This window comes from Gorilla gorilla, chromosome 3 (genome assembly GCF_029281585.2).
Source record: "Gorilla gorilla gorilla isolate KB3781 chromosome 3, NHGRI_mGorGor1-v2.1_pri, whole genome shotgun sequence".
In the NCBI taxonomy this organism is placed as follows: domain Eukaryota; kingdom Metazoa; phylum Chordata; class Mammalia; order Primates; family Hominidae; genus Gorilla; species Gorilla gorilla.
In genome coordinates, this window is record NC_073227.2 from 143,134,325 (window position 1) to 143,149,947 (window position 15,623).

Here is a 15,623-nt window from a genome sequence, read left to right on the forward strand (position 1 = left end):
ACCCCTTCTGTTGTTTTACTTGTAAGATAATACAAGAGAAATACATGTCTGCCTATTAATTTATTTCTTTACCAAGCACCAAACATATGTAATATAGAAGGTACTATGTTAGGAAGGTCCTAGTCATACACACATATAGAAAAAATAGTTCAGTTATTAATTACTCATGCCTCAAATTATCAAGAAAAGTAATCAAAACTCATTTAAACATTTTTACTATTAAAAATGATTTCTTCTAGTTTTGGGGCATTTGGTTATGTAGTATTCCATATGATTGACTTAAAATTCACTTAAGAAGCTTGTTAAACATATACTTAGCTCCTGGGCTTGGGGGTCAATCAGTAGAATCCCCTCTGTCTTCCCTCTGTTTTTAGTTTCCTTGTTTTTAGTTTCTATATTATCCATATTCCTTTATCTTTCCCAGTTCTGCTATGCCATGGTAAGAATTGCAGGAGTTACTAAGCAGTTTTCTTAAATATTCAAAGCATTTGCTGGTGATTATAGGGAAGTTATTCAAGGAATTTGGTAAATTAGAAAAAGCAAAATATTTTAATGATGTATGAAGAATTTTGTAGGCGAGTTTTATGCTGTTGTCATATCTGAGTCTTAATTTTTGTTACTTTTTTAAGTTTCCATTTTTTATGAGTTTTTTTCTTATACTTGTTCATCTGACAAAAGTAGGTAGTTTCTTAAAAGCTCATTGTGTAAATGGTTAACCATTTTTAAGGTGAATTAAGACATACATTTTTGTAATCTAAGGGAAGTTACTTGGATAATTTATTATATTTATAAGGTTTGACTTCATGCATAGCCAGATCCGAGGACAGTGCTAAGTGTGATTGTAATGTAATTGTATTTTAGAAATTGAGCTAAGATTTTAATATAACCATTAAACTGATTATTGAAATCTATACAGTTTGAAAAAAAATTACCTTTAAGTTGATAATATTTTTCATGTTTTTTTCAGATACCTATATTTTTTTAAACTTGACTAATTCCCATCTTAATGTCTTTACTTATTAAATATGACATCTATGAACATCTGGCCCTCTTAGCTATTATATGTTTAGTGAGGTTCTCAATGTTATTTACTAAAGAGCAACAAATCCCAACAAATCAAGAGCAATTAGTGGCCCAGTTTTGGTGTATAGTTTCTTATATTCTTTCTAATCTAGTTTTTTAGCTTTCTGTACTCCCATCTGTGAAATTGTTAGATGTTTTCAACCTAAGCTTGCTTATGGAAAATGGAAATAAAACAGAAAGAGGGGAAAGGCTGGGAGAAAAGAGAAGCAAAGACCTCTTTGAATACTCAGCCCTTCCCACTCACCCTGTGCATAGCACTTCTTCACATTTTTACTTGTCTGCACAATCTGTCGCTTTTCATTGCTTTTCAGAGTCCTCGAGTGATTTTTGTATTTTGTCTGACATTTTTCTTTGTAATCAACAGGAGAGAGTCTATAGTTGCCTTATGGCACCATAGTGAAACTGGAACTTTTGACTTCCTTTTTTTTTTTTTTTTAAATCTTCATAGAATGTGTCTTTACAGCATGGGAAATTTTTTTTTTTTTTTTTGCTTTTCACTATATACAGCTAATGGCTTTTACTTACTTTCATTTAGATCTAAGAACACATTTTAACAGTTACTGCTTCCTAATCTTGCTTTATCTGTATTAAAGAAGCATTTGGAAATTTATAATTGTTCTTGACCTTGGAGGTTGGTTTTCTCAACCTTTTTTTTCCTGCAATATGTAGTATCTTTAGTAATTTGGTACATTTATGATTTCTAAACAAAATATGTGTCTTTTGAACATTGTTGAAAAGTTAGTGTATGACCCCACAAAGAATTTGGAACAGGTGCCAGCCCAATTGCGACTGCCTGACTTCTTGTCCTTACACTGGGAGTTGTTAGCATGAAAAAACAAAATGTCATGGCATTTTCTCTAAAATAATACTTTGAAAAGAATTTTTGTCCCTGGTGGTAAAAAACTTGGCACCCAGCAAGCAAGAGGATCTTGACTCATAGATGTGTAAAAACATTGTCAGTCCCCCTGGAGCTACGGAATTCCTCTCTCATAGTAATTTTTCTGATGTCTGTAGCTCAGTTCATTAATTTTTATTTTGCTGCCTTGGAATTTGTCCATAAAAGTATTTTTTTTCTATTTATTTTAAACCTGATCATCAAGTTCCTTGGCTTCTAGGGGTGTACAGTTTGAATTTTTGTTGTTGTTGTTTTATTTTGTTTTGGGGTGTTTGGCTAGGAAGAACTAACTATAGGATGTTTGTCAGGGACATGTTCCTTGGGAAATTTATCTCACTGCTCTGTGCTTGTTTGACAGCTGTTCTTGTACTTCTGACTTTAATTCAAAAAGTTATAAAGCCATATGTGAGCAGCTGTTCACTGTTTTCATTAGGGCAAAATAAGATCGGATGCAAATATTATCAGGAATGATTTAGGTTATATTGTAAAAATAATTTAGACTATATTGTAGGAATAATTTTACGGTAGTTATGATATATTGTAAGTTATTAAAAAGAAGGTTCTAGAATTAAAAACAATTTTAAGTGTAAAGTACTATTTGTTGAAAGATGAGAGGTGTTGAAAGATGATATACTGTCTGAAGGTAGGATAGTGAAACAGCTAGCTTTTGAATTCCTCTTCTAGTTCTAGGATTTTATGATTTCATGGTAGTGTTTATCCTTCTCTACAGACTAACTTTTCCCATGACTTCCTATGCTTTAGAACTCTTCTGTGTAATAATAAGCTTTTTTTTTTTTGAGACAGAGTCTCGCTGTGTCATCCAGGCTAGAGTGTAGTGGCATGCTCTTGGCTCACTGCAACCTCCGCCTCCCAGGTTCAAGCGAGTCTCCTGCCTCAGCCTCTTGAGTAGCTGGGATTACTGGCATGCACCACCACGCCCAGCTAATTTTTTTTTTTTTTGTATTTTTAGTAGAGATGAGGTTTCACCATGTTGGCCAGGCTTTTTAAGCTGATTCATATTTATTTGTGAATTATTATCATAGCCATAGAAAGAGTTATCATTTATTTGGCTTTCAGGTACTAAAATCAAAATGCAAAATTGGTTTGCCTTTAGTTTAAAGTGATCAGAACAAAAAAAAGTGAAGATAATTTAATGGCTTATCTTTTTCAGTAGTCCTCCAGAATATAAACTTTATAATCATCTCTCAGACATTTAAATAAAGTATCTAGTATTTATTAAATATTTACCACATGCCAGGCAAAGTACAATTAATTTAACATATACTCTCCTGTTTAATTCTCACAGTGATCCTGAGACCTTAGGGTTTATTATCCCCATATTATAGAAGAGGAAAAAGTTTAGAGAGTTGAAGTAAATTACCCCAAGTCACATAGTAAGTACTGGGTCTGAGATTTGAACCCAAGACCATTTTTTTTTTTTTTACCAAGTTCTAAATTTTAGAAGATATTTACTATATCAAAAAAGTATGAAGTTAAAAAGAATCAGAATGTAAAATTGTGAATATGTTAAACCATACATACACATGCACACACGGGTGTTTGCATTTGGAGAGCTAGAAGGTCCTACACCAAAATATTAACAAGGGTTACTTTTAGGTATTGGCATACAGATAATTCTTACATCCTTCTTTATAATTTCTTGTAGGCTATACTTCTTATATCTGCTATTCTCATAATCAACAAGGGGGGAATTGCTGCTATTTTTATATTCTAAAAACTTGACATCTTACATGTATGCAATTTTCAAATCTGTCTTCACTGCCTTATTTGAGAATTATAAAGCTGTTTTTCAGTAGCTTTTGTATTAATTTGTGTAAAGACAGATATTTTATATATTTAGAGACTATCTCTTTTAGGATATTTTTCTTATTTCTCTTTCTAGATTTCAGATTTTTTGGACATTATTGCACTCATCTTTGTGCCCCTACAGTCTCTAGGACAAATCCTGCACATAGAAGACATTTCTTAAAATTGATTGAATTTATTTCAGTTGTAAATTTTAACCACAGTACAATAGTTGGAAAGAATAAACGAATTACAGTTGTAATAATAAAGGAAACTTAGGTTAAGAAAATTTCCTAGATTTGTGAATCAGTCATTTCTCTAACTTTGTCACCTAGTTCTACTAGATGAATGGGTGGTTCCCTGACAACGTTGGGCACCCATCAAGGCTTTTTTTGTTTTGTTTTGTTTTTGTTTTTGGCTGAACCTCTTAACTCCCCATCTGCGTCATGCTTTTCTTTTTTTCTTGACCACACCTTCTAGGATCTTAGTCTGCTTCCTTGTCCTCATGCTTTTATATATACATACACACACAAACACACACACACACATGCACACAGACACACACACGAGTATGTCAAATGATAAAAGTAATGCAGTTTCACTGTAGAAAATTTTCATAATACCAAAAATTATTATGGATAATATAGAAATTGCTTGTATTCCTATCACTTTAAAAATAACACTTTTTGAAAATACATATATGTGTATGTGGTTTTTTTTTTTTTCTTTGAGACGGACTTTCACTCTTGGCGTTCAGGCTGGAGTTCAATGGCGCGATCTTGGGTCAGTGTAACCTCCGCCTCCCTGGTTCAAGTGATTCCCTTGCCTCAGCCTCCCGAGTAGCGGAGTTTCCAGGTGCCGGCCACTATGCCTGGCTAATTTTTGTATTTTTAGTAGAGACGGGGTTTCACCACGTTGGCCAGGCTGGTCTTGAACTCCTGACCTGTGTGTATGTGTTTTAATTGGGATTATAATGTATTAAAATCTTTATATTCTGCTTTTTTATTACATAAATTTTCAGAAAATATAAAATATCTTCTAAAATTTATTTAATTTCTATATGATTGTCCATTCTTTAGGTATTCTATAATTCATTTAATAGTTGTTTGATGTTTAGCATTAAGGTTGTTTCTAGGTTATTTTCTGTCATACAGAGTGTTGTGCCATGAATCTTTGAAGAAGAAATCTTTTTGTATTTCCTGAACTGTTTTGGGAGGATAGTCTAGGAAGTAATATTACTAGGTAAAATGTATGAACTTCTAAAATATGTTGACAAGTACATTTAATAAACATTATGATTTTTTTCTTCTACCAGTGTGTGACAGTGTTGACTCATTGTCTATCACTGGCCTTGAGAAGTCCATATTTTACTCTTTGCTAATTTTATAAGCTGAAAACAGCTTTTCACTATTTTAATTTGGATGTTTTGGCTTTGATTAGTAGAGAGTTGAGCTTTTTACCCCCATAGTTTGATTTTGCATTTCTTTTTTGTATCATCCATTTCCTCATATTCCATACTTGTAACGGTACCTTTCCCAAGCTAGTTATTTAAGCTTTTTTTAAAAAAATAATTTTAATGATTTTTGAAATGGACTCTTTGAGCTTTTTTTTTTCTTTTTTTACCTTTTCCCTTTTTAAGATTTTTATTCTTACCTATTAGGAAGACAACAAGGTATATCTAATTACATGACAAACAGTCTTCACCAAGAAGCCAGAATCTCAAATTTATAGCTCACTGTTGCCATCTGAGATATAAATAGAACTTCAGTTACTGTGTGTTGCTTTCCATTAAGTCTACTTCCTTGCTCTTCTTAAACCCCACTACTCCTTCTTTAATGATAGCCCTTCTACCAACACATGGATCTTAATAGACTGTAAGAATCACTTGATTGATGTGTTTCATTTACATTTTAGAGAACTTCCATAATAAGTAAAAGCTCTCTCAGTGTGTCTCACAGAGAGATTATCCCACAAAGAAATGTTTCTCTTTGAGCATTTTCTTATATTTCTTCCTGTCTTCAAAATAAGTCAGATCATTTAATTTATTTTAATCTTTTCTGTTAAATGCCAGTAGTATGAATTCTCAATATAGTCAGCAGTCCTAAACAGCCCAGGAGAGGGGACCTCTATAATAATGGAATGCCAGTAACCAAAACAGCATGGTACTGGTACCAAAACAGAGATATAGATCAATGGAACAGAACAGAGCCCTCAGAAATAACGCCGCATATCTACAACTATCTGATCTTTGACAAACCTGAGAAAAACAAGCAATGGGGAAAGGATTCCCTATTTAATAAATGGTGCTGGGAAAACTGGCTAGCCATATGTAGAAAGCTGAAACTGGATCCCTTCCTTACACCTTATACAAAAATTAATTCAAGATGGATTAAAGACTTAAATGTTAGACCTAAAACCATAAAAACCCTAGAAGAAAACCTAGGCATTACCATTCAGGACATAGGCATGGGCAAGGACTTCATGTCTAAAACACCGAAAGCAATGGCAACAAAAGCCAAAATTGACAAATGGGATCTAATTAAACTAAAGAGCTTCTGCACAGCAAAAGAAACTACCATCAGAGTGAACAGGCAACCTACAAAATGGGCAAAAATTTTCACAACCTACTCATCTGACAAAGGGCTAATATCCAGAATCTACAATGAACCCAAACAAATTTACAAGAAAAAACAAACAACCCCATCAAAAAGTGGGCAAAGGACATGAACAGACACTTCTCAAAAGAAGACATTTATGCAGCCAAAAGACACATGAAAAAATGCTCACTATCACTGGCCATCAGAGAAATGCAAATCAAAACCACAATGAAATACCATCTCATACCAGTTAGAATGGCAATCATTAAAAAGTCAGGAAACAACAGGTGCTGGAGAGGATGTGGAGAAATAGGAACACTTTTACACTGTTGGTGGGACTGTAAACTAGTTCAACCATTGTGGAAGTCAGTGTGGCAATTCCTCAGGGATCTAGAACTAGAAATACCATTTGACCCAACCATCCCATTACTGGGTATATACCCAAAGGACTGTAAATCTTGCTGCTATAAAGACACATGCACACGTATGTTTATTGTGGCACTATTCACAATAGCAAAGACTTGGAACCAACCCAAATGTCCAACGATAGACTGGGTTAAGAAAATGTGGCACATATACACCATGGAATACTATGCAGCCATAAAAAATGATGAGTTCATGTCCTTTGTAGGGACATGGATGAAATTGGAAATCATCATTCTCAGTAAACTATCTCAAGGACAAAAAACCAAACACCGCATGTTCTCACTCATAGATGGGAATTGAACAATGAGAACACATGGACACAGGAAGGGGAACATCACACTCTGGGGACTGTTGTGGGGTGGGGAGAGGGGGGAGGGATAGCATTAGGAGATATACCTAATGTAAATGATGAGTTAATGGGTGCAGCACACCAGCATGGCACATGTATACATATGTAACTAACCTGCACATTGTGCACATGTACCCTAAAACTTAAAGTATAATAATAGTAATAATAATAAAAAAAGGAAGGGAAAAAAAAGGGTTAAAACTCCTTTCAGAACTCTTTGATGAAGTCCTATGATCACTACCTAGGTGAGGGGTTCAACTGTAATCCAAACCTCAGCGTCACACAATATACTTGTGTAACAAACTGCATATGTACTCCTTGAATCTAAAATAAAAGTTCAAATAAAAAAGAAAAAAAAATAATGAAATGCCTGTAGAATATATGTTTATTATGATTGGAGATTCCTAAATTGAGAGAAGGAACTTCCTCCACCAGTTAGTAATGAAATGCAGAAGTGAAACTGAGTATCCTATACCTATAATATTTCGTTCTAACTCTTTCTTCACCATTGTCACTAGGAGAGTTGGCATGCAAAAACATCTTGAGAGTTGCACATTTTAATAAATTATTTACCTTTTCCACACAGGCCTTGATAGTCATATAAATTCAGTCTTGCTCAGAGTTGTCCAATCTTCTGGCTTCTCTTGTCCACATTGGAAGAATTATTGTCTCGGGCCACACATAAAATATACTAACACGGGCTCCGAGCAAGATGGCAGCCTCCGAGCTGGTTAGGCTACAGCTTCAATATGATTACCCACTGCCAGCTACCCTGCACTGTACGTCCTTCCTGGCTTCTGGTTGACTTGAACAGGCGCCGAGTTGTCACAGATCTCATTAGTCTCATCCGCCAGTGATTTGGCTTCCGTTCTGGGGGCCCTCCGAGGCCTCTACCTGGAGCAGGGGTTCCTGCCCCCCACCGAGAGCGCATGCCTGATGAGAGACAATGACTGCCTCAAGAGTTAAATTAGAAGAGAGAGGAGTTGCTGAGAATTCTGTAGTCATCAGTAATGGTGACAGTACTCATTTATCACTTAGAAAAGCAAAGAAGTGGGCATTTAAGTTAGAGGAGGATGAAGAAACTAACCCAGATTACCACTATTCAAAGAAGCATTGGAAGAAGCAAGAGTACAATAACAATAATGAGAAGGTCTTGGATCTAGAACGAAAAGCGGTCACAGATCAGACTATAAGCAAAAAAAAAAAAAAAAAAAGAAAAGAAAAGAAAAAATAAAGCAACCTGTGGCACAATGGGTGATGATAACGAAGAGACCCCCCCCAAAAAAAAATCACCAAAGAAAAAGGAGAAATGTGAATATGAAAAAAAGGCCAGGAATCCCAAGTCACCTAAAGTACAGGCAGTAAAAGACTGGGCCAATTAGAGATGTAGTTCTCCAAAAGGCTCTGCTAGAAACAGCCTTGTTAAAACCAAAAGGAAAGGTGGTGTAAGCGTTTGCTCAAACGAGAGTCCCAGTTCCTCCTCGGAGTCTGAGTCTTGTCATGAATCAATCATGATGGTCCCAGCAAAGCCAGAAATTCCTCAGAGAAATTACCAACTAAGTAATCAAAGGAAGGACCCTCTACCAAAAGTACAACTGCAGACAAACTGGCTACAAAACCTGGCTTTAGCCTTAACCCCCAGCAAGGGCAAGACCTCTGGAACATCATCTTCTAGTTCAGATTCCGGTTCAGAGTCAGAGGTGAATGCTTGATGTCATCGAGCACCCCGGAGTGTGCTGTGGGTTTCTAAAAGACAGTAGGCCTTTTTGCAGGAAGAGGTTGTCCAGGCCCTGGGCTGTCATCACAGACTGCAGGTGCTACTGGATGGAAGCGTTCTGGGTTAAATGGTGGCAGACAGGCTCCTGGTCCTTCTCCCAGTGTGTCTCTCCCCAGTTTAGAAAGAGGATGAGGTAGAGGAGAGAACCTTTTTTCTTGGAAGGGAGCTAGGGGACGGGGCATGCGGGGGAGAGGTCGAGGACAAGGGCATCCTGTTTCCTGTGTTGTAAATAGAAGCACTGACAACCAGAGACAACAGCAATTAAATAAAGTGGTAACAAATTCATCTACTGTTTTCCGGAATCCGGTAGAGACACACTAGAAGGACTGTATGGTCTGTTACCGTTGTTAACAGCTGCCCCTCAAGTTGGAGAAAAGATTGCATTTAGTCTTTGGAACTAACATCCAGTTACACTCTCCTGATGTCTCTGATTACAAGGAAAAATATTAAGCCACAATCCAGAGACACAGCAAGTAGATACAGAAATTCTTTCATCCTTATCTGCCTTGAGAGAACCTGGGAAATTTGATTTGGTTTATCACATTGAAAGTGGAACCGAGGTAGTGGAGTATGCTGTGATGCAGGAGAGCAAGATCACTGTATTTTGGGGAGAGTTGATTGATCCAAGACTGATTATTGAATCTCCGATTAACACATCAAGTACAGAACCTGTCTGAATGTGACCGCTACATCTTATAGTTTATGAATGTCTTGTTTGTGAAAGTGACTATAACTTGAACTTTTTTTTTTGAAGAGGATTTGAAAGTTGTATGGGTTTTTTTGTTATCTTCACTTTACTGCATAGGAAACAATCTACTTCATCATTTAAAATGACATGGGTGTCGGTTTTGTAGACCTTTGGTTTTTTTGTCAGGTTCAATTTCAGTTAACAAAATGTAAAACATGACATTCCCTGCAAACGTTGTTGTATACCAATACGTATGGTTTCTTCTCTTTTTTAAGTTTTTGACCATCAAGCAGCAGTTGTCAGTAGGAGTTTATAATACCAAGAATGTGCTGCATATCTTGTCTCATTAAGTTTTAAGTAACATTTAAAAATATTAAAGCATGTTACTTGACCTAATTTTATAGCATTTGAGTTGTCCCATTAAATGGAGCATCTCATAAATTTCAAGTATTTTATACTTGGCAATTGTTAAGAGTTAAAAGGTAGTTGGATTTGTCACAGACAATGAGTTAAGGAATCCTTTCACGTTTTTCCCAACTTTAAAATTAAGGATTCTCAGGGCCCTGTGTAGAGCAGTAAAAATAAGACCTCGTGTATGTGTATGTGTGTGTGTGTGTGTGTGTGTGTGTCTGTCTGTCTGTCTGTCTGGAGGAGAATTGGTGTTCCACTTGGGTGAGAGGGTTGGCTGTGAGCCTCAGACCAGGAAATGTGTCATCTTGCCAAGCACCTGGCTGAGTGTGCTGGAGTGAGGATTTGAACAGAAACTTCCTTTTCTGTTATTATTCACTACAAAGCTTAAGTGGCCAAATATATACTGTGAAAATTGGTTTCTTTTAACAAAAGATCAGATCCCTCCTTCAGCTGTACACATTTTTAAATAAAATCATATAGAACTAAAAAAAATATACTAACACGAATGATAGATGATGAGCTAAAAAAAATTGCAAAAAAATCTCATAATATTTTAACAGACTTTACCAATTTGTGTTGGACTGAAGGTTGGCCAAGCTTGGTTTAGCTTAAGTTTTATGGATTATTTGTACAACAGAATTGAGTTGATTTCTGCGGTATTTTGAAGAGTGTGAAAGTGGTTTTTTAAATTTGTACTGTACTGTTATAAAGCAATATGAGTAATATACTTTATGTGTGAGACCTTACGTGCTCTAAGAAATACTTTTGTTAAGGATTTATATTTATGGTGGAGTATTCGTTACAACATGGGGTCTAAACATACTTGTAAAGAAATTAAGGATAGAGAATGCATCACTCAGACCCCAATCTTTCCATTCATATAGATTGATTAGTCATCACATAGTCCATATTTTTCTACTATATTCAAGTCCCAGTTGACACCTTATGCATCATATTCCTTAGTTCCCAAACATGTTCCCTTATTTCTTTTCATGTAACTTTTAATTACTCATTTGTCCGAGTCTGAATCCTGAATATTACCCTTGATTCCATTTTGTTTCACCACCCCTCTCCAAATGTAGCTTTAAGTTTTTCCTGTTTCTTTTTCTACTCCCAGAACCCACAATTATAGCTCTGAAGTATCCTTCCAGTGAGTTTTCAGTATCTGCATGTGTTTACTCTAGCTCAAGGTGTGTTTTTTTTTCTGATATTTATGTCATTAATTGATCTCTCTGATGAATCTTGTCAGAGAAATCTTCCAGAAGGACATTTCAGACCATATTGCTTTCTAGATTAAAAAACTTCGAAGACTTCCAAGAATGTACAAAGAATTCTCTTGAATTCCTTCCTCTGGTCTTCAGGGCCCTATGCTATAACTTCAACTTTTCTTTATTTCCCTCCCTCAAATATTTTTTCTCTTTTCCTTTTTATACTTCTTTCCTTCTGAGCTTTCTGTCACTTTTTGGCCTGTACCTAGCCATTTCCCTGTTCTTGCATTTCCAAATCTGATCTATCCTTCGAGAGTTGGCTTTTAGGTTTGTCTTCCAGCTAGAAGTAGTCTTTTCTTCCTGGGAACTCCCAAAGGCCTTTTCAGTTTGTTATTGTACTTAGTATCCTTTTTGTTGAACTGTGGTTGTTCATGGTTACTGGTTGTTATAGTTAGTTCTTTAACGCATGGATTCCTGTCTCATTATTCTATTTCTTGTGTACGTTTTCTGGTACACGTATATTCTTAAGACATATAAAGAGCTGTCTTGTTCTGGGGGTATTTCTTAGTTGAGAAAAATAAAACCTTGGGGATACTTTATATGCTAAAGATAAAAATGATTGTGTGTTCTATAAAGATCTACAAAAATATGCTTGGAAGTAGTTTTGCTAAAAAAGGGGTATAAGAAATTAGATATATAGATGAGACCTTGGATGACTTGACTCAAACCACTTTCAGACAGATGAAACATAACTTCTAAATCTTTCTAGAAGGTTAGATTTTACGATATGTTCAATCATTTAAACAGTTATTTATATGAGACTTACAAGCAGAATTTTTTTTTTTTTTTTTTAGTATTTTTACAATATGCAGTTCACATTTTATGTACTCCCAATTTACTTCTTGTTATTCTTGGAATTTTTTAAAGGATTTTCCTGATTCTTAAATGGTTCTATTCTTTTTTGCAGTTCTTCTGTTAATGATATGTTTTTTATTTTTTTTTAGTTCTCTGTTTGTCCTGGCAAAACTTACATTTGGAAAACGTTCTATTTTTCAGGTATCCTGGTCAGATATAGGAGGACTGGAAAGTATCAAACTGAAGTTGGAACAGGCTGTGGAATGGCCCTTAAAACATCCAGAGTCTTTCATTCGAATGGGTATTCAGCCACCTAAAGGAGTTCTTCTCTATGGGCCACCTGGGTGCTCTAAAACAATGATAGCAAAGGCTTTGGCCAATGAGAGTGGACTGAATTTTCTAGCTATAAAGGTAGGATGTTAAATTTTTTAATCGCTACTCTCTCTTGGCCTCCCCCGACCCCCATCCTCTGACTCCTACCTTTAGGAGAACGAATAAAGGCATCTTACGGAGCAGTGATTCTTTTTTTTTTATTTGATGTTGATGGCAATATAATATAGGGAGATGAGTGATAAGAAATAAATTCGTTCATGTAATCAGCAAACCATGGTAGACATTGGGAAGACTGCTTTATTTAGTTTCTTGATTCTGGTATTTCTTATATCCATGTGTAACAGAAGCTAATCTTTTTTTTTGTTTGTTTCTACATTTTTAATTATAGACTTTTGCTTAACCAGGACTTAAAAGATAAACATGACAGTGAATTCAATATTTACATACCTAGAATTTTCAAATGAACAAGACACTTGTTATGGTACACTAAATTCTTTAAAAATACTTTTCCATTCAGAAAGTATATGTGCATTGTTTTTATTCTGAACCACACACACATTTTATTTGTTCATTGCTTCGCCCCGATTAACTGGGATAGATAATCTTTCATGATATGTAGTTGTACACTTACTTTAGGACCAGATATTAATTTTATGTAACATTATGATATATCCAGATACTTAATCCACACATATAAGACTGTAAATACATTTTTGTGGACTGTATCACAAAAATATATACCTAAATAGATTAACTATCAATTCATTTCAGAAAAGGCACATGATCATCTGTTTTGATATTACCAGGGAATTTTTTACATAACAGAATGCATTTTCTTTAGTGTGATCTTGGCTCACTGCAAGCTCCGCCTCCCAGGTTCACGCCATTCTCCTGCCTCAGCCTCCCAAGTAGCTGGGACTACAGGTGTCCGGCAAATTTTTTGTATTTTTAGTAGAGACAGGTTTCACCGTGGTCTTGATCTCCTGACCTCATGATCCGCCTGCCTTGGCCTCCCGAAGTGCTGGGATTACAGGCGTGAGCCACTGCGCCCGGCCCAGAATGCATTTTCTGTCTTAGAACATTGAAATCATTGGCAGTTTGAAAGCACAAAACTTCAGAGTAGTTTGTCAACTTTTGGCTTTACTTAAGATTTTTATAGAATGATACTTAAGTATGATTAAGCTGTTTGTTCTTTAAGAGTCAGTATCTTCAACATATTTTTTATTTTCTGGAAGATATTGGAGAGTAAAGATGGGGGAGGAGACCATTTACAGCATGATCACTTATGGGGAATCACAACTACAGTTTTAAAGGTTTCAGGTTTATTTGTTATTTTTTTGAGACATGGTCTCACTCTGTGGCCCAGGCTGAAGTATAGTGGTGTGATTATAGCTCACTGTAACCTCAAATTCCTGGGCTCAAGCTATCCTTCTGCCTCAGCTCCTGAGCAGCTAGGACTACAGGTGTAAGCCATCACACCAGCTAACTTTTTAACATTTTTGTAGAGACAGGGTCTCACTGTGTTGCCCAGGCTGGTCTCAAACTCCTGGCCTCAAGCAGCCCTCCCACCTTACCCTCCCAAAGTGCTGGGATTATAGGAGTGAGCTGCTGCAACACAGCAAAGGTTGCGGTTTTAAGGGTTGAAGTAATGAGTGATTTTGACATTTCCCGGGACATCTTGATTTCTCCTTGGTCCTTGTCCTTTTATCATGTGGTAATGGGGATGGCTGTGTTTACTGGCATTTTCTAGTCTTTTTACTCTCATCTCCATTTTTTCTGTTCTTACCTTGTATATTTTACAATTGTATATTCATAGTATTAGAATTTTTCTTGTCTACTGGAAATCTAAAATTTATTTAAGAACCTGTGAGCAAAGTCCTCATCAGGTAAGTTTTCGACTTAACTCTTAAGAGCACACTTATTTTCTTACACACTAGTATCTTACTTTTTCTGTGATCCAAGGTAATAATTTTAGATACTACTGAGACTGCTTTCTGGACTATCCTAGAATTACTTAGAAATATATTTATTATCTTTTTTGAACATAAACATTTCATAACCTTAGACAATTTCATTTTTAGTCTTTTTTTCACTATGAGGAAATTGTAAATGATTCTTTGAAAGGTTTAACTTTGTACACTGCTATATAAAATAACCAGGCACACATTCATTTATTTGAGCTTTTTCATTAGATTTTTAGGTCACAGACAGAAAAGCCACATGATGTTAACAAATTATCTTAATCAATTGAGTTCATAACTCAGAGATTATTACATGTCCTAGTTACTAATTTTGATTTAGTGTGGATTTTTATTCAGTTTAGAATTTAGTGTAGTTCGACAGTACTATTCAATTTTTGAATCTGTATGGAGGATATACTTAATGAATGATGGGTTTTTATTTTTCAAATTGAATATCCCTTATCAAAATGTTTTGGACCTGAAGTGTTTAGATTTTGAATTTTTTTGCATTTTGAAATATTTGCATTATACTTCCCAGTTGAGCATCCCTAATCTGAAAATTTGAAATCTAAAATGCTAAAGTGGGCATTTTCTTTGAGTGTCATGTTGGAGCTCAAAACGTTTTGAATTTTGGAGCATTCTGGATTTTTAGATTTAGGGATACTCAACATGTACTATTCGTTCAACTCTCCTATAGGTTTAAAATTTTTTTAAATACAAAGTTGGGAATATGAAAATAATTTGCCTTCTACTAGCATTTTCATTGGTCCTTTTATTTTCATCTATTCAGTGTTTGTGAGGAAAGTTTTAAAGTAACAATACCATACAGCTTATGTATGAGAAAATGGAGCCAAAGAAGTTGGGAATTCATACTCTGTTCTCTTTTTTTTTGAGACAGAGTCTTGTTCTATCGCCCAGGCTGGAGTGCAGTGGCACGATCTCAGCTCACCGCAGTCCCCACCTCCCAGGTTCAAGAGATTCTTGTGCCTCAGCCTCCTGAGTAGCTGGGATAACAGGCAAGCACCCCAACGCCCAGCTAATTTTTTGTATTTTTAGTAGAGACAGGGTTTCACCATGTTGCCCAGGCTGGTCTCGAACTCCTGAGCTCAGGCAATTTGCCCGCCTCACCCTCCCAAAGTGCTAGGATTACAGGCGTGAGTCACTGCACCTGGTCCTGTTCTCTTTAATTTTAACTTCCTGTTTAAAAAACTTGGCAACTTTTGTTCAACCCACA

General features: G+C 35.7%; 1 protein-coding gene and 1 pseudogene across 9 annotated transcripts in view; both read left to right on the forward strand.

The window, feature by feature from the left end:
- The window catches only part of AFG2A (AFG2 AAA ATPase homolog A), a 396,134-nt gene that overhangs the window by 91,345 nt on the left and 289,166 nt on the right, over positions 1 to 15,623 (forward strand). For all 9 annotated transcript variants that reach the window (XR_010133490.1, XR_010133493.1, XR_010133492.1 and 6 more), the window contains exon 11: positions 12,297 to 12,506. Coding sequence is in view for 5 of the 9 variants with exons in the window: in XM_055385175.2 (XP_055241150.1) it covers positions 12,297 to 12,506 (210 nt within the window). In the remaining 4 variants the exon portion in view is untranslated. The remainder of the gene's footprint in view (positions 1 to 12,296; positions 12,507 to 15,623) is intronic.
- Positions 7,403 to 9,627, forward strand: LOC109026454 (coilin-like; annotated as a pseudogene).